Genomic DNA, 19,837 nt, shown 5'->3' on the forward strand with positions numbered 1-19,837 from the left:
TAGTAGGATCTCATAATTTTTAATTTGTGTTAGATCAAAAAGAAACAATGTGTGAAGATGTAATTAATCACAGTAACCATACCTTTAACTTTCTCCTTTGATCAAAACATATTCTGCTGCTGTGATGGGAGCAGTCAGATTCATCCATCAAACCCTTTGATGTGATTTTTGGATTGCTTTCATATCTCATGCTGGTAATAGAACATGAAACTATGTGGGATTTTTAATTCCTAAAATGATGTCAGTGTAAATCAGTCATCAACACACAAACATGTTAAAGGACACGTAAAGAAACAGTGGTGTCTTTTGAGAGAGGAGAGGGCCCGTGTGCAGGCTCCATGCTCCTCTCTGGCAGCGAGTAGACTCTACTGTGCATGCGCCGGTCTCTGGGAACATGGGGTGGGCACCTTGTTTCCAGGGACATCTCTATTGCGCATGTATAAATCACCAGGAAAATGCCCGTGGCAGCCATTTTCCCAGTGAGTTATGTCCACGGGTTTCTGAAGGGTTACAGTAAGTATCATTATATAGGTGCACCCATTATAGATATGCCTGTTCACAGGGCCGGTTCTGGGGCTTTGCGCGCCCCGGGCGGCAATGGGGGCGTGGCTTCGTACAGGGGGCGTGGTCATTTACGCCCCCTGTACAGACTACTGTAGTGCTCTGAAATGTGCCCCCCGCTGCCGCTGGCCGCTGTGAAGCCCTTCGTGGAGAGGTCCTTTAATGTGTGAAAAGGGGGCGTGGCTTCACAGGAGGACCCGCGATCGCGAGCCATGCCCCCTTTTCATAGGCCACGCCCCCTTTTCGGGAGCGCGCGCTGCTTCGCCGCGCAAGTGTCCCGCTCCACAGAACAGTAAAGTTGGGAGGTATGAAATACCGTTTCAGACCCTTTCACACTGCACAATTAAACGGGTCTGAAACGGGTAGGACCCTGCTTTTTTTACCGTTTCAAAATACCTGTATTTTGTAAACGGTAAATTGAAGGTGACCCTTTTACATCGCAGCTCGAACCGTTTAGGAAGCCAGTAAAAACGGCAAATTACCGGGTACAAGCTGCGGTGTGAAAGGGGTATTAGTGAGATCTCTCACTTCACCGGGTGAAGTGAGCTTTTTTCTCTAGCCAAGGCTTTAGTAAATTGACCCACACTCTGTAAAATTAGTCTTACCATACCATCCCTTTAAACTGGGACGCTTATGGATTACACAGGTTCTGTGGCTGTTTAAAACCAGGTGATATGCAGGCTTGAAGTCAGCCAGCCACATAAAATGTGTAATTCATTAGTGTCCCAGATTAAAGGGATAGTATGGTAAGCCCAGGGCCGAAACTAGGATTTTTGTCACCCGGGGCAAGGTAGTCATTTGACACCCCCCCTCCCCCCCCGTCGCAAAAAAAAAATATATTTTACAATAAATAAATAAAAATAATAAAATAACAAAAATAAATGAATAAAAATATTATATATATATATATATATAATATTTTTACATTTCATATCCAGGAAAAAGTGTCCCCATTTTACACAGTACGACAGGCAAGTGTCCCCATTCCCCATTTTACACATTGCGGCAGACAGGTGTCCCCATTTTACACATTGCAGCAGGAAAAAGTGTCCCCATTTTACACATTGCGGCAGGAAAAAGTGTCCCCATTTTACACATTGCGGCAGGCACAGGTCCCCATTTTACACAGTACGCTGGCAAGTGTCCCCATTTTACACATAGCGGCAGGCACAGGTCCCCATTTTACACAGTACGCTGGCAAGTGTCCCCATTTTACACATTGCGGCAGGCACAGGTCCCCATTTTACACATTGCGGCAGGCACAGGTCCCCATTTTACACAGTACGCTGGCAAGTGTCCCCATTTTACACATAGCGGCAGGCACAGGTCCCCATTTTACACAGTACGCTGGCAAGTGTCCCCATTTTACACATAGCGGCAGGCACAGGTCCCCATTTTACACAGTACGCTGGCAAGTGTCCCCATTTTACACATAGCGGCAGGCACAGGTCCCCATTTTACACAGTACGCTGGCAAGTGTCCCCATTTTACACATAGCGGCAGGCACAGGTCCCCATTTTACACAGTACGCTGGCAAGTGTCCCCATTTTACACATTGCAGCAGGCACAGGTCCCCATTTTACACAGTACGCTGGCAAGTGTCCCCATTTTACACATAGCGGCAGGCACAGGTCCCCATTTTACACAGTACGCTGGCAAGTGTCCCCATTTTACACATTGCGGCAGGCACAGGTCCCCATTTTACACAGTACGCTGGCAAGTGTCCCCATTTTACACATAGCGGCAGGCACAGGTCCCCATTTTACACAGTACGCTGGCAAGTGTCCCCATTTTACACATAGCGGCAGGCACAGGTCCCCATTTTACACATAGCGGCAGGCACAGGTCCCCATTTTACACATAGCGGCAGGCACAGGTCCCCATTTTACACATTGCGGCAGGTGGTGGAGGGAGAGAGAGAGAGAGGAAGGGAGAGGGGCTGACTTACATTTGAAGCGGTTCTCGCCGCTCTTCAGCCGCCTCTCCCTCCTCATCTGCGCGGCTCCGGGCTCCCCCTTCTGCCTCCTCCGGCGGGGTTTCGTGGAATGACGCGTTTGCGCCGTGACGTCACGACGCAATCGCGTCATTCCGCGAAACCCCGCCCCCCGAGCTGGGCACTCGGGAGAAGGGGGTTTAAAAGTATGTACCGCGGCGGGTGTTAGGGGGTCTCGGCGCCCCCTCCATTCTGGCGCCCAGGTCGCCTGCCCCCCTAGCCCCCCCCTAGTTTCGGCCCTGGTAAGCCTAGGTAAAATGAGAGTTAGAAGCTGTTTGGTTGGTGCTTTATATCTCTCCACGTTATCTCTCTCCATGCTTTGTTAAATATCTCCTTAAGAGACAAAAATATATTTTTTAAATAATACTAGACTAAAGGTAAATACCATAATTTAAGAAGAAAACTAACATTCTTAAAAATGCATTTCCTTATGCTTGCTGCCAACCAAAACCTTGCTGCCTGATGCAACTGCCTCAAGTTGTCTCGTTATGAAAGCACACTTTATTATTTCCTGGGTGATGTCTAGAATGGCATCCCTGCATAGTATATGTTTACAAATATATATAAATTTTTTTATTTATCTCTAAAATTAAAAATCTGTCCCTGAAGAGGTTAAAGAATAAGAAACTAAAGTGTGCTTAAACTGCAGTTACTTAAGTAGTAACCTGCTCTAGGTCTAGTACAGGTTTTTTGAATGTTCAGTTTGAAAATTTAATTCAGAAATTCCCTACTCCCTTATCTCACAATATATCAGGGGATACAATTCAGACACATACATGTGCAAATTCTTGAAAGAGGAAAATTTTAACACTACCAATAAAATGTAGAACTTATTTAGGTCTCGGGCTCAAGTAATGGTTATAGAAATAATTCAGTACTGATTAGGTTAATTCAGTGTTTCTTAACCTCAGTACACACACTAAAGGCATACTTGCCTACCTGACCCTCTCCATGAGGGAGAAAATGCTCTGTTCCTGGCCTTTCCTGGTAATGTATGATTGCCATCACCGGTGGTGAGATAGTTAATTGATAAGAAAGGTGTTTCCCCACAGGTGATGGCAATCATACATTACCAGGAAAGTCCAGGAACAGAGCATTTTCTCCCTCATGGAGAGGGTCAGGTAGGCAAGTATGACATAGCAGGGATGGGGAACCTTCGGCCCTCCAGCTGTTGTTGAACTACACATACCAGCATGCCTTGCTACATTTTTGCTATTTGGTCATGCTAAAACTGTTGCAGGGCATGCTGGGATGTGTAGTTCAACAGCAGCTGGAGAGCCAAAGGTTCCCCATCCCTGACTTATAGGCTCTACACCAGGCTTCAGCACAGGTGACTTAATTAGTAGCTCAGTTATTTTGATTTAACCATCTGTGCTGCAGCCTGGATATCACTAAAACCTGCACTGTTAGTGTGCCTTGAGGACCGTGGTTGGGAATGCCTGCTCTACACACTGGGCGATTTGACTGCAATATATGAACGATCTCGTTCATTAATGAACGAGATAACGTTCATATCGTGCAGTGTGGAGGCACCAGCGATGAACGATGCGCGGCCCCACGCTCATTCATCGTTAGTTCCTCGTCGGCTGTGCATGCAGCCCAATATGGACGATCTCGTCCATATTTGCCTGCACTTCTATGGAGCCGGGTGACGGGGGGAGTGAAGAAACTTCACTCCGCCCATCACTGCCCCCCCGCCGCTGGGTCGCCCGTATCCGCCGTCGGGCAGCTCGGTGGCGGATCTATTAATGTGTAGAGCCCTTAAAGCTGATCACACATATAAAAGATTATCTTCCAACCAGCTAACTAGTTAATCCGTTTGATTTAACCAACTTTTATGAACTACCGGTTTCCAGTGTTTGAGAGCAAACAGCCAATTATCATTTGTTTGTATACATTAGCCGACTTTCATGTCAACCAGACAACTAGTTGGCTGGTTGTGAAAGTATATCTTTTAGATGTGTGGCTAGCTGAACAGTCCAGGTTTTAAGGATAGCCATACTTTAGCACAGCATAGGTCACTTAATTAGTACTTCAGTTCCTTTGATTTCACCAGCTGTGTTCAAGCATTGATAGCCTTAATAGCTGGGGTATCAGTGTGCCTTGAGGACCAAGGTTGGGAAACACTGGGTTAATTGCTTCAAAAACTTTATTGTACTCAGATGGTGTCACTTATGCTCTTATATCTTCGTATAAGTAGTCTGCCTTATAAAGTTTTTGCTTTTTTGAATGGTGCTTTGGTTTGTCACAGTGAGTTTGGATTAATTTAATGTGTGGTGGACATTTTTGCATGGTTGTTTCTCTATCCCAGTAATGGTTTATCTTCTTGTACTCTTAATGGAATTGCTTTTAGTCAAAATGTAAGGTCCAATTTATTCCAGCTGGCCCATATACTTGTAATTTTCTTTCTGTTTTAATTTTCACTTTTTATTCTAAAGCTGAACATAAGTGATGGTAAAATACTAGTGTATATTTTACACTATGCCCACTAGGCATAAAGTGGCTTATGCATTTGGGGATGGGGTAAGGCAGAGTTGCATATGGATCAGATTAATAACAATGGCTCTGCTGTGCTAATTCACCTTCTCCTGTATTAGACTTTAAGTACATAGCTACTGTACAATACACAATTATGCAGGCATTTCAGATTCTACATGGATTATGCAAAACGGCTTGATAAATAGACATGCTAGCTAACGTGTATCTTGACATTTTGGATTGAGAAATTTGATTAGTGTGATTCTGGTCTACAACATTTTATTTTAGGTGACATTTGATTTGTGGTACAGTATGTTTACTCATAGATGGCAACTGTCCCTAATTTTCAGAGACTGTCCCATTAGTCCTGTTCTTATTTATTGCTGGTTTGCTGCAGTCCCTATCATTTGCACTTAAAAGCTTTCTAGATAATAGGAACAAATAAGTACACATTCTTTAACCATGACGTGACTGGGATTACAGTGCCCTAGCCAACCTAGTCCGGGTTAGCCAAGTATACAGTGCCACCAATTAGAAAATGGTTCTTGGGTTTTTGGGTAAAGGGATCATAAATATTAATGTAGAGCTATTGTTGACCACAAAGATATGCGTGTGTAGTGAACCAGCAATGAGAACGTTTTGGTGTTTTACCCAACAAATACTGACTCTCTAATCTACCAAAGCTACACTTAATTTTCCTTTTGTTTGTAACGTAGGTTCACTTCTTGCATGCGCTCTTAAAGTCCGTCATAGGGAAACGCATCAACCATGTTTGGAGTGCTAATGTTTGTTATTGCAGGTAAGGTGTGTATGTGATTTACTCTGCATGTTTTCCATTTTCTAGTGTTGCCCTCTGACAAGTAGAATGGTAAATTTCCTATCTCTTACTACATGCCAGGAAATTGTCTGGTCTAGCAGCTGGCAAATTCCATTGTATCAGTCACAAAACCTGGTAAAGAGAAGGATTGGGGACCCTGGACTTACTCCCGGACAGTTTGCATTTACACATGCAGAAATTACAGGTTGATGCGCATTCACATGCAAAAAGAAAACCCATGTGTCAAAGGGCATTACTATTTGCTTCCTTATAAAGGTCACACAGCACATCCAATAGGAGGAGGGCATGGAGTGCATTCTGCACCATGTACTCGCCTGCCTTAATTTGCAAGCTCCAGATAAAGTGTGTTTCTTTTCTCTCTAAGATTATAAGAGTAACTTGATCTGAGGGAATGCTGTGGGTTGAATTTGATATGCCGGGATTTCGGCAGTCAGAATACAGATTGCGGCAGTTTGAAGGTTGTAATCCCTCCACCCCCTGGTGGTTTACCTGTCCTCAGTACCGCTGGCTTGTCGTTCGGTATCCTGGCTGTTGGGATTCCGGCATCAGGATGGCAAACCTGGCTATCTGCATTCCCAATAGTGTTGGAATTGCGGAGTCTGTATTCTGACAGCTGGGATCCTAACCGGATACCTTTTGCAACATGTAGTGGAATCTTTGTGCACATGAAAGGTGTTTGGGGTGTCAAAGGCCTTTAAAGGCTGACTTCAAGTTAAAGGTAATGTGAAACCCTATTGGAGGGCTGCATGTGAAGTCCTTGAATTATGTTAAGCATGCTCCCTGACTTCTTGGCTGCCCCATGCACAAGGGTGCAGCCAGGACCTTAAAATAGGGTGTGTGGCCTCAACATGGGTGGGAGGGACGTGACTTTGATCGTGTCGTTGTAGTCCCGTCCCTGCTATTCAATGCCCAAAAGTTACCAGCCGTGAATATGGGGTGGGGGAGTTATTTGCCTACATGGACCTCCCACTTTCAAGGACAACTGGGAAGGGGGGGGGGGGGTGACACAGGCTCCAGGAATCTTGCCTGCCCTTCTAGGGGGCCGGGAGCACCACCCAATTTTCAGGAGCCTCCTGGCCAATCCATGAGTAGGAGAGTATGAGTTTCCTATCGTTGAGAGAATATTCACGATGCAGTCTGGTAACCCAGATCTTCTGCAAGGGAAGGGTTTATCTGTATAGGTAGACTTGCTATAATATCGGTGTAATTCTGGACATCTATGATTTACACAGGTTCTGTGGTCGACTAAAACCATGTGAAATACAGGCTTGAGTTCAGCCAGCCACAGAACCTGTGCAATTCATGTTTGTCAGATTAAAGGGAAATGATGGCAAGCCTATTTATAGGCATCATTCTCAAATGGCATGTATTTGAGAGGTCTTGTCTGACAGAACCACTAAAATTTCAGGTGTGGGATTTGTGTTTTTATTTTTTTTTTTGTAGTTTTGCAAACTGCTGTTAGGCTTAAACTGCAGGGAGGGTTGGGGGGGCCATTGGATGATGGAGAGTTTACTTACCTTCCCCTGTTTGGATTCTAACAATCTGGATGCCTTGGCTGGTATACTGACCACTGGCATCCTGTCAACTGGCATTTCAATCTCAGACCATTGTAACTATAATCTACTCCCAGGTATGTTATGTCAGTATAACACTAAAATTGTTTATTTATAGTTATTTAGATGTTTATATACAGTAAACGTACAAATACCTCATAGTCTTACTAGTGTCATGGTGGTAATATTTTGTCATCTTGACTAACAAAATTACATTACTTTGTTTATCGTGTGTGTGTTGTCTTTTTTTTCTTTTCTTACTTGGAGCGAGGAACTTTAGTGAGCCCCACCACAGACCTGACTGGCTTGCAACTCACAGTGCTCCCCAGCAAGGAGGGTTATAGATAATTCACCGTTAGTGGTTTCGTGCCATTGGTGATCACTGATGTCACTATTGATGGTGACAATCAATGGTTAACCCAGAGGTTCCCAAACCCAGTCCTCAAGGCACCCCAACAGTCCAGGTTTTAGGTATATCCATGGCTCAGCACAGATGGTTAAATCAAATTGACTGAGGTGCTAATTAAGTCCCCTGTGGCCAAGCATGGATACATTTAAAACCAGAACCATTGGGGTGCCATGAGGACCGCATTCGGGAACCTCTGGGTTAACCCAATCAATGGCCATCTCTAGTCCGCATAAGAGATTGCGTTGTGTAATGGGCATACCTCTTAAACTGGCACCTGCCATTTAATTCGCCTGGAATACCCTTACAGCCCATTCCTACATAGTACGTGTTGCAATATCCGTTCCCAGTTTCCTGGGCACAGGGACCTTTTCTGTTGTGCTGTGCAGTTGTTATATAACAGAACAAATATGATTACCTGCTTGTCAGAATACTTTGCATTTGCATTGCGTTACCTGGAACACTAGCTGTTACCACGCACACCCTCTAGGATTTTAAATCCTCTTATAGCAGACTTGAAACAATAACCACTGAAGAGGTGTTTCCTTCTTCTGATAAGGTATGTCAGCCAGTTTGGCTCAAAACTCCAGTACTGGAACAAGGAACTGTAAGTAACCTAAATATGGTAACATATAATTTCACATAAGTGTTGGTGAGGTGATACTGGCTGTTTAATCTTTCACGATACAATTTCTGTACAAAGGAAATGTTAGTCTTAAAACACTGATCTTATATCTTGCTGCCACACCTGTAAATTATAGGTTCAGGGGTATTATTTTTAGTTGACTCCATTTCTACATTACAAAACTGTTTGTACAGAAACCGCTACCAATGCAAGTTGCTTTAACAGTATAGACCTGGCGGGTCCTATTTTCATGCCAAAAATATGCAATGTAGTAAACAAATTTTTGTTTTTTTTACCACAGCTTCCCTTTTTGCAAAGGCATCACCACAAATATTATTTGCCCAATGCCCAGACTCCTACACAGACTTCTGTTACCATGGCACATGCAGATTCCTGGTGTCAGAATGGGAGGCTTCATGCATGTAAGTTTAACACACTGTGACGTGCATTTAGTTATTTTATTTTAGTTTATTTTTCCATGGTGTGGTAAATTCTGTATGCTTCACACACAGGCCTACCCAGAGCAGCCACAGGTCCATGTACTGAGGGGGCATGGGCAGATCCAGGAAGAACTGGCCACGCCACCTAAAAAAGTGTTGCCAGCCACACGGGGGTGTCAGCAGCTGCACCTTTTAGGGGTGTTTACCAGGGACGTGCAATGAGCTAAATGGCTCAGGAAGCACTGGCTAGCACTATATGAGCCAAAGGGTACAGCTGGACATTATACACAGGTGCAGCAGTATAAACTCCTGGAAATTAGGTGAGTTTTGATCAGAGATGTGCTGAAAAGGACAGGTGAGGCACTGCCTCACCTGCCATGGACTTTTTACTCCAGAGTTTTGACTATAAAAATGATTAGAATAATGCAAAGAAGATATTTCTAACAGATTATTTGTATTTTTCATATACTTTATACAGTCAAAACTCTGGCACAAACGTTAGTATGACAGGAAAGGCTCTGCTTCACCCCACCGCATGTCACTGGTGTTTACCATATACAAACGTCTGGGTTGAATAACACAAACATGGAATTTGACGGCAGATTAGAACTACTAGGCCCATCAAGTTTTGCCACGGCCCTGTTCACAATGGAAGTCTTTTTTGGAATACTTTACTTGATGTGTACAATGATGACTTATAGGCCCTACACACTGGCCAATCCGCCGCGGAGCTGCCCGATGGCGGATATGGCCGAAGGGCGACCCAGCGGCGGGGGGGCAGTGACGGGGGGAATGAAGTTTCTTCACTTCCCCCCCCCCCCCCCCCCCCCCCCCCCCGTCACCCAGCTGCATTGAAGTGCAGGCAAATATGGACGAGATCGTCCATATTGGCCTGCATGTACAGCCGACAGGGGACCAGCGATGAACGAGCGTGGGGCCGCGCATCGCTCATTGCTGGAGCCTCCACACTGCACGTTATGAACGTTATCTCGTTCATTAATGAACAAGATCGTTCATATCGTGCAGTCATGTCGGCCAGTGTGTAGGGCCCTTGAGAATTTGACAGTCTTTTCTGATTCTGGAAAAACCTGTGACCAATCATGTGACCTTTCAGTGGTGGTGTTTTCACTGAAGCATCGTCATTAGTAGATTCAGGGTAATATCTATAATGGACACCCTGCGCCCATATATATGTACAGTAGTTATACAAACTTCTCCAGGGTCTAATTTCAGCATGCAGCTTGGCACAGCAGAAGCCACAGGGTAAATAGTTCAGCTGACATTTTCTCACTGATTTGCACATACTCAGTAGAGATGTTCCCCAGCCAAGGCCCCAGTGCCATTTTTCAGGAGACCTGCACATGTACAGTAGCCTCTGGCACAAATCCAGTGATGCTAGAGGAGGGCCTGCATGAAGCCTGATCAGACCTGCTCCTCTCTTAAACCACACTTATACCCCTTTTACACTCGCATGAAAATCCCGGGATATTGCACGTGAACGCGCATCATCCCGGGATTTTTCTCAGTGTAAATGGGTACAGGGACAATTTCCCGGGACGAGCATCCCGGGATTTCATCCCAGGTCTAAAGCAGGGTTGAACCCGGGACCGTCCCGGGAGGCTGGGTAGTGTGAAAGGGCCCGTCCCGGGATTCACTACCCGGGACTGTTAAAAGGCCTCCGATTGGAGCTTTCATGGGCTCAGAAAAGATGATGTCATCTTTCAGAGCCCATTCGCCTTGCCGGAGACCTCATCTTTATAATGATGACGGCTCTTCGACTCTCGTCCTCCTTCCCCAAGTTTGCTTAACAGACTGAGCTGCCCGGGAATGAAGCACTGATGCTTAAAATCATCGATGGGAGATGATCACATATATATATTTTTTTTTTTTTATACCATCGATGGTTAGTGATTACATGGCTATCGATGGTAGCCATCGATTAGGGTGCTCCAATGTGTCCATCTCTCCTTTTCATGCCTCACTGCCTTTGGCTCCGCCTCCAGCTACGCCCCCAGCAGGGATATCCCGGGATCAGTGTAAATGGGGCTGTCTCGGGTCCATCCCAGGTCTTAGTGCAGTGTGAAAGAGGTCACTCCCGGGAATGCATCCTGGGACGCATCCCGGGAAGCAACCCGGGAGTGCGAGTGTAAAAGGGGTATAAGTAGATTGTAGCCAGAGGAAAGAGTTTGGGACATTCAATATCTGTCTATATGAATGGTTGACCAAGCTTTTCCATTCTATTGCGCACTTCCTGCTAGATCAGTTTGTTTGCCAGCAGTAATAACTTGCTGCTGATGCAGTGCTACAATTAATAGCTGATGCAGGCTATGGGCAGTGAGAGGAGAAGGGTAGTGGGTGCTGTTTCCTTGTGCCAGATGGAGAGGCCTGGATCTAAGATGACATCCACTGCTCTGCCCACTACCACTGGCTGCACCTGTATAGCAGCACAGCTGAGCAACACATTGGGCAGTGAGAGGACATTGAGGCTAGATGTACAAGTATACAGTATGCATCTGTACCATACAAACAGGACAGGTGCAGAAATGATCAAAGATTGTATGTACAAGTCCTGTGAATGAACAGTGTGGCTATAACCCTATGAGATGGTTGTCACGATTTGCTGAGAAGTACAAAACTTGTTTTAAAGCCGTAAACCTTAAAATATTAACTGTCTGTTCCACTCTATTTTAAATTCTCTTTTCGTAGATGTTCCAAAGGTTATATTGGCAGTCGATGCCAGTATGTGGACTTATTGCAGGTTATGGCTGGTGAACCTCGATCCTTTATAACTGTGGTGCTGACGGGCGCCTTTTTCCTTGTAGTGACTTTTATAGGTAGCACATGCCTCGTTATATAGTGAGTATCAAACAACCAGTATCTCTTAATGTCTTAACTGCTTTTTCTGTTTGTAACAGTTACTGTAACTTACAATAAGAATCACTTCACCTAGTTGTGTTATGTGACAAAGCATGTATTTATTGGCAAACGGCACACAGGCTGTAGTGCATTTCACTTTCTGTAGTCAATGACTTGTATACAATCCACCTTAACTAGTTGCAGGTTTGCCACATGTGGTAACAGCATTGCACCTGGCACTTAACTCCGGATATGCAGTTTACAACAAGTAAGCACTGGGCATTAGTTATGGTATTACCATGATGGTAAACTGCACATTCAAGTGCCAGGTGCAATGCAGTCAATAGGACAGTTCTGGGCACCTAACTTAGAAGCTACATCTGAGATGCTATTTGAATTGCACCCCAGATGCCTTTTTTATGGGGTGAAAAAACAAATGTGTAACTTTGGGACTGATGCAGAGTTGAGTAGAAATTGGGTACATGTGCTCCTGCACTGTGTGCATAGAAAACAAATGTAAATATTTTGCCCTCTATCGGTGCCCTTAGTCTGTAACTTATTAGTGTGCACTTGCCCCAGCCTATACTCTGTACTATAGGTATGTTAAATTTACATATTTATGCTTTTGTCCCACCCTACATACTGTAGCTGCAGTTGCATTTACAAACCCACATTGAAAATGCCCCAATGTAACCCAATGAAGCCTCCCCTGTAAAATCTACTATCGGTAAGCCCCCAGTCTGTTCACTGGACATGGCTTCCCACCATTTTCTACTAGTTGCGCACTGGACTGTCAGTCTCAGAGGGAGGTGTTTTCCAGACTGTACTAAAATAAAGCACTTGCAATGGGAAGTCACTTCGGCGTTATTACTCCAGCGTTACATGGTACCTAGAGCTTGCAGCTGATGCAGTACTTAAAAGCTGGGTTTTGTTTGCATACAGTGTCTGACTGGGGCATCCAGGGCCCACAGGGGAATACATAGGTAGGGGCCCATGTTAGGTGTGGCAAGCTACCACATTGGTTTGCCTAACTGTTAGAGAGTGCATGGGCTGGGTCCCTAGATATATAGATAATATATATTGCTAATGAGTGCATGATAATTTACAAGATTAATAACTGTAATTCATTGTCGAACATACACCATAGTCCTGTGTTGTATAAGGTACAGATGTAGCCATGCTCATTTACTGCAATGCCGCATGCTGCAGGGCATGCCAGGCTGCGACTATTTGTGGACTGTGATCGCTTCATTAATGTGCATAGGAATTAATGGAGCAATCACTGACTGCATATAGTCTCAGCCTGGCATGCGATGTTACAGCATGCTGCAGCGCAGTAGGAGGAGCATGGCTACATCTGCATCAAGTACAGTCTGGAACCTGATCCCTGGAGGAGGGGGGACCCCAAGGCAGTAGAGCCCACTGGGTGTTTCCTCAGTACCCCTTTGGGACAGTCTAACCCTGTCCACATGCTTGTTGTGTGTTCCTTCCTCTGTGAAGAAGAAAAAAATAATAAAATGTGTGTATGGGAACTGACAAGGACTGCAGACCCCCCTCCATTAAAAAGGAAGGAGCTGCCACTGCTCACAACTGTGAATGGTCCTATACTTGGGTACGCTTAGTTCCAGAGCATGTTTAGTGTGCACTCTGTAAATGGGTGTACGTACAGATGTGTCCCCTTATGTTGTGGCTGAGATAAGTATGCATCGCAGCTCACAGGTCCTGGCGTTGCGTATGCTCCACTATGCTGGCTTTTGAATTACAGCCGGCAGTCGCCTGTGTATGCACACTCCTACCACCCATTCATTCTAATGGGAGCCAGCTAGTGATGAGCATTGCAATCCCATTACAGTATGCACTATGCAGCAAAGCTGTAGTGGAACAAATCTATATGTACTGTCCTACCGTATATCATGCCCTTGAACTGCAGTTTTTGGCAAGAATTTGCTTGGCACAGTGTAATCTCTGCGGTGTAGTGACTTTTTGGAGGTGCATCTAGTAGCTTTTCTACTGTAGGTGGCAATTGAGAAAGTGCCCTTATTGGCTCTTCCTTATGGGGGTGTTTTTTATCTGAATAGTCTACACTACCTGCTAAGTGGCTTCTTATATCAGGTTCCAAATGTAACATGGCTTTAGTAATTCAGTTTTACATGTATCATTTTGGTCCACATAGATGGCAGAGAAGTCAATTTATCTGTAGCCCTCATTTTTTTTTTTTTTTTTTTTTTTTTTTTTTAAGCACTGTACTTGTATCCTATTCCAAGCCATGGAAGAATATGCTTACCTAGTCTTGTACTGAAAGTGTTAGAGACAAGAACTTGGCAATTTACAAGTATTTGAGTGTGATGTACAGAAAAAAAAATTAATCTGCTCATGCTGCCTTTTAGTTTTTGCAGGATAAAGAGAGAACGGAGCAGGCTAAATCTTCTGAACAATATTGATGCCAATGGTGAGTTGTATGGTGGTTTTTTTTTTTTCCTTCTTAAAAAGATATCCTAAACTAATTTATTTAACAAACATTATTTTTCCCCCCACCTTTTTATAAACATGGACGACCACTACCTCAATCTGTTTATAATCATCATTTATTTATATTGCGCCCCATGGGATTCGTAGAGCCCAATTACAGAGTAAGCAAAACATGAAGACAGTGACTGACTTACAATTCAATATAATATAGGGCAAGTACAGGGTATATAAACATAGCTGCATCAGTAAACAGCACTGAAATCCGTATCAGGGCGGCAGAAAACGGAGGAATTTGGTGCCATCAAAGGGAGTATTGAAAAGAAGATTAAGTAAGACGTACTGTAAAAGCACATGAGGGAAGAGGGCCCTGCTTGTGAAAGCTTACATTCTAAATGGGAGGGGCACACACAGGGGCGAGACAGATGGGGCCACAGAGGGCTTAGGATGATCGAACCATTGCCGGTTTACATTTTCCTAACAAAAACAGAGGGCTGCTTCTTGTGCTTTTTCCCTGGCTGCTAATATCTGCAGCTGCGGGGTGGGGAGTGCAGCTGGGCGAGCGCAAATGCAGGCATGGTGGCGCGCTACACGCACCACACTATTTATTCTCCCACCAGGGGGGTCGTGGACCCCCAAGAGGGAGAAAAGATGTCTGTATGCTGGTCATCAGGAGCCCGGCCGCTGGCAAACAGAAGACCACCCCAGTTGGGCTGCTTGATCAGCAGGCACTGGGGGAGGTTAACAATTAAACTGTTTTAACTTTATTAAGCTTAAACTCTCCATGCGTAGGATGATTCACAAATGGCTACATTGTATGATAGATGCACATAGCTAAGTGACTGACTTCATGACATGGGCTTGTTAGTCTGGTTAGATGAGGATCTAATTGTACTGGATCAGTCATCTCTGGACCATACATAGAGGGAGGTGGGGGGGGGGGGGGATTGAATTACAGGTGAAGGGTGCGATTTGCTGTTGCAGTATTTAAACACTGGCAACAACACCCTATCTTGTGCCCTTAATCCGCTGAGTTGAATTCGTATAGAAGTGCTGGCTACTCTCAGGGGTAGCGAGATCATTCGCAGTCGATGGAATACCTAACACCTACCCCCTCCCCTGGCCCACATTGTGTTTTTGTCATAATGAATACATTTGACATCTGCTTTGTGCTTTTTATTGCTTAGGTTAAAAGGTGTTTTGTTTTGCCTACCAGATGTTTAGAAATGAAGAACCTAAAGATTCTCCTGGAGCACACAAAATAAGAAACAGAAGGAAGCTCAAACAATGAAAAGTTTTCTTTTTTATTTAAATATGTTTGACTTTTAAAGGTTTTTCTTTTAAAGTAAGCGGAATGCAAGGATATTAATCTGGAAACTAGTAATGTTAAAATATGGAGAGAAAAATCTGCTCTTTAAAAACAGGACACTGAAGACTGCAAGCTGCTTAAATTGCATTGTACTGCTACATGTTAACAACAAATTCTCATTAAATGTCAATAAGATTGTCATGTGATTTGTTAATATATTTAACTGCTTTTAATTTATTAAATAAAAATTTTACCTGTGCATAGCAGTAATGTGCTTTTCATAACAACCTCTTTACTTTTTTTTTTTTTAACACCTTGTAATAAATGGCAAGAAGGGGGATGGCATGACAGCCTGTCTCTATCTCATACACACACCATGAGAGGTACATATGAAAATAGACAATTTTTTTTTTGTTTTTTGTTAGGACCGGTATTCTTGTTAACTGATACAGATGTTTAAGTGGGTGGGATTATATCCCGACTTTCTGGATGCCAGCAGTCACATGACTGACCGTGACATCCCATCTCTTAGAATGCCGACAGGGGACTGGGTAATTTAATTTACCCCTCCCCTGCACCCTAACCTGTCTGGGGTGGAGGCTAGGGCTAAGATAGTGGGGTGTGTCGCCTACAGCTAATCACAGGAAGTGGCAGCTATGGCAAAGACATGGTGGGGGAATGGGGGTTCATTTGGTGGCTACAGCTAAACACCCCCAAGTGCATGACCACTTTCCATATGAATGTTGGATTATGCAACAAAATGGTTAGACTTAATGTATAAACGCATTCAAAGTATAATGAGCAAATACTTCCAGAACCACAAGTGTCCCCTGCTCACATTATTCCATATAAACCCCAGTTTACATATCCTAGTTCCCACCTTACTGATGCAGCTATGTGTTGGGGCACCTGGGTGACTCCTCTGGTTGTCCTGTTATCCTGGCATGGAGTTTGCTTACTTTGTATTCAGTTAGTACACGTGGTGCATCCCAATAGATAGCTTAGAACAGGGGTTATCAAACTCTGTCCTCAGGACCCCACACAGTGCATGTTTTGCAGGTGCACAGGTGTATTAATTACTCACTGACATTTTAAAAGGTCCACAGGTGGAGCTAATTATTTCACTTGCAATTCTGTGAGGAGACCTGCAAAACATGCACTGTGGGGTCCTGAGGACCGAGTTTAAGAACCTGTGCCTTAGAATAATGTCAGGCAGTTCAGCTAATGTCTGTTACAAGCAAAATATCATGAATGGTGTCCTATCAGAAAATCAAATGACATGTTGGTTCTCAACATAAGTTGTAAGAGCAGAAGTAAAATAAAATATAGCAATATATTTCTCTTGCATCCTAGAGGATGCTGGGGTCCATTTTAGTACCATTGGGTATAGACTGTTCCGCAGGAACCTTCGGCACTTTAAGACTTTTCAACAGTGTGAACTGGCTCCTCCCTCTATGCCCCTCCTCCAGACCTCAGTTTAGAAAATGTGCCCAGGAGACTGGATGCACACTAGTGGAGCTCTACAGAGCTTTGCTGGAAAAAAGACTTTCTTAGGTTTTTTATTTTACGGGGAAGCTGCTGGCAACAGCTTCTCTGCTTCATGGGACTTAGGGGGGTAAGTAGGAACCAATTCTCAATTAGTTAATGGTTCTGCGGAAGCTGACAGGACACAATTAGCTCCTGAAGGGTACTGAACACAGCCCAAGCCTGGCCAGCGTTCACTCCCACAGCACTGCCGCCACCCCCTAACAGAGCCAGAAGTCAGAAGGCTGGTGAGAATTACCGGAGTCCTGCAGAGAGGGGATCCTCCGGTCATCGTTGGCAGCATACAGGTACATGCGCAGCGGCGGGAAGCTGCACGCCATGTCTCTCAGCACAAGGGTGCAGAGCACAGTGGGGGGGGGGGGGGGGGGGGTTGGCGCGCGCTCTGAGGGCATGTTTAAAAACCTTACTCTCACTGGCAAAGAGGGTACATACATGTACAGCCGCTGATGTGCCATCCCCAGCCAGTATAAATGTTACATTGCTGTGGCTGAAGGACGGGCATCTCCTCAGACTTGCCAGAACACTCACTGGGTGCCTCATGACAACGCTGATACAAGTACAGGGTGTTATAGAAGGGGCAGAGAGTGTTTATTATAATTAGGTCTGTGTGCCTATTATTGGTATATGCGCTGTAAGTGGGTAATATTTCCACAATTCACAATAAGGCGCAGTGTGCAGACTGGCAGATCCCTCTGTGTCTTTCTGACAAACTTTAGTGTGGGTCTGTCCCCAATAGCTCCCCTTTGTGATGTATGTGTGTGTAACATGTCGGGCATTGGGGAGGGTTCTTCCCAGGAAGAATCCATTTTCGGTGCACAAGTGGGTAATGTAGTGGCCCTTCCCTCTCAGAAGGAGCCGGAGTGGGTGAGAATGTTGCAAAAGAATGTCAATGCTTGCAAAGAAATTCTGAGTCTGAACAACAGACTAAATATTGGAGGCAGTCTGTGGAGGATGCATAGTTTACTGAGCCCACCATATCGTCCACTCGGGTCCCATCCAGTTCCCAGAAAAGGGTCTCTGGCCCAGATAATGCAAGGGGACACAGAGTCCAACTCTGACGTCAACACTGGGGATTTGAGAGGGGTAGACCCCAAATTAGCCAAAAGCATACAATGTATGATAGTTGCTATAAAAGAAGTGTTGGCGTTTCCTGAAACAACACTGGTCCCAGAGGAAAAGGATTGTTATAAATTAAATAAAAAGCAGGTTGTGACTTTTCCTCCTTCAAAGGATTTGAATGCGTTCTTTGAAGAATCCTGGGCTAACCCTGAGAAGAAATGTATCCTTCCCAGAAGGATACGTGTAGCGTACCCTTTCCCTGAGGAAGACAGGCACAAATGGGAGACACCCCAAATGATAGACACCTCAGTTTCTCGGCTGTCGAATACCCCTTTCAAACCAAAAATGCAGGGGTCTTACCCGGGAATACGGTCCCGGGATCATGCAGGGACATTCCCGGGTAAGACCCCTTAATACCGCAGTCAGCAGCCCGGCATATTGCCGGGTTGCTGATGTCAGCGGTGACGTGGCGCAAGAGATCACATGATCTCCAAGCGCCGCCTGCTACATAGAGAGTGAACGGGAGCCGAGGCACATTGACCCGGCTCCCGTTCACACTGACCAGGTTCCCGGGACCAACCCTGGTCGATTGCAGGGTTGAAATTCTGGGGCAGGAATCCCGGGATTTTGACCCTGTACCCTTTCACACTGAGAAATTTCCCAGGTTGGTGCGCTTTCATGTGCAATAACTCGGGAAATTTTGGTCTGTGTGAAAGGGGTATAAGAAAATTTAGTTTTTGCCTGCCCCTGGTTCAGCCTCTCTAAAAGATCCAGCTGACCGTAAATTAGAAACAACCCTAAAATCCATATATACGGCTAACGGAATGGTGCTCAGGCCCACCATTGCTTGTGCGTGGGTAGGTAACGCTGTGGAAAAATGGTCTGACAACTTGCTTGTTAACATAGACACAGTTCACAGGGATGAAATAGTCCTAACTCTCTGCCATATCAAAGATGCTGCAGGTTACTTAGCTGAAGCTATGAAGGATATTGGGTTTCTGAGTTCAAGATCCTCCGCTATGGCGATTTCAGCCTGCAGGGCGCTGTGGTTCCGCCAATGGAATGCTGATACGGAATCAAAAAAAATTGAGGTGCTTCCTTACAATGGAGAAGCTCTCTTTGGAGACAAGCTGGATGCCATGATTTCAACAACTACATCAGGCAAGTCAGCATTTCTGCCTTCCGCAGCTGCTCCACCTAGGAAAGGATTTCATTCTCATACGATGGTGAAAAATCTACAACACCATCAGGCTCGCAGGAGCAGAAGTCAACCGCTACTTCTGCTAAAACCTCAGCATGATGCTGGGGCTCCCCTGCGGGAGTACGATCGGGTGGGGGCACGTCTACTGTCTTTCAGCCAGGTCTGGGTTCACTCAGATCTGGATCCTTGGGTATTGCAGATAGTATGCCAAGGGTACAAATTGGAATTTCAAGACCTTCCCCCATGCCGATTTTTCAAATCAGCCTTACCAGCTTCTGTTCAGGACAGAGCAAAAGTGCTGAACGCAATACAAAAATTATGTCAAGACAACATAATTTCCTTAGTTCCTGTGTCACAACAGGAAGAAGGGTTTTATTCAAGCCTGCTTGTAGTGCCGAAACCGGATGGCTCGGTCAGACCGATTTTAAACCTAAAGACTCTGAACGTTTATTTGAAAAGGTTCAAATTCAAGATGGAATCCCTGAGAGCGGTTGTCTCCAGCTTGGA

The 19,837-nt window shown here is 44.9% G+C and overlaps 1 protein-coding gene across 6 annotated transcripts in view; it reads left to right on the forward strand.

Annotated features, from left to right (window-relative positions):
- LOC135055123 (protransforming growth factor alpha-like) overlaps nucleotides 1-15,784 on the forward strand; it is a 62,690-nt gene extending 46,906 nt beyond the window's left edge. The window contains exons 1-7 of one of the 6 annotated variants that reach the window (XM_063958797.1): nucleotides 4,651-4,669; nucleotides 5,749-5,831; nucleotides 8,389-8,436; nucleotides 8,756-8,876; nucleotides 11,601-11,750; nucleotides 14,138-14,199; nucleotides 15,433-15,784. In XM_063958797.1, the coding sequence (XP_063814867.1) occupies nucleotides 5,801-5,831; nucleotides 8,389-8,436; nucleotides 8,756-8,876; nucleotides 11,601-11,750; nucleotides 14,138-14,199; nucleotides 15,433-15,440 (420 nt within the window). In that variant the 5' untranslated portion in view covers nucleotides 4,651-4,669; nucleotides 5,749-5,800 and the 3' untranslated portion in view covers nucleotides 15,441-15,784. The other 5 variants (XM_063958798.1, XM_063958794.1, XM_063958795.1 and 2 more) reach the window with 5 other exon arrangements.
- The last annotated feature ends 4,053 nt before the right edge of the window (nucleotides 15,785-19,837 follow it).

This window comes from Pseudophryne corroboree, chromosome 3 (assembly GCF_028390025.1).
Source record: "Pseudophryne corroboree isolate aPseCor3 chromosome 3, aPseCor3.hap2, whole genome shotgun sequence".
Taxonomy (NCBI): Eukaryota; Metazoa; Chordata; class Amphibia; order Anura; family Myobatrachidae; genus Pseudophryne; species Pseudophryne corroboree.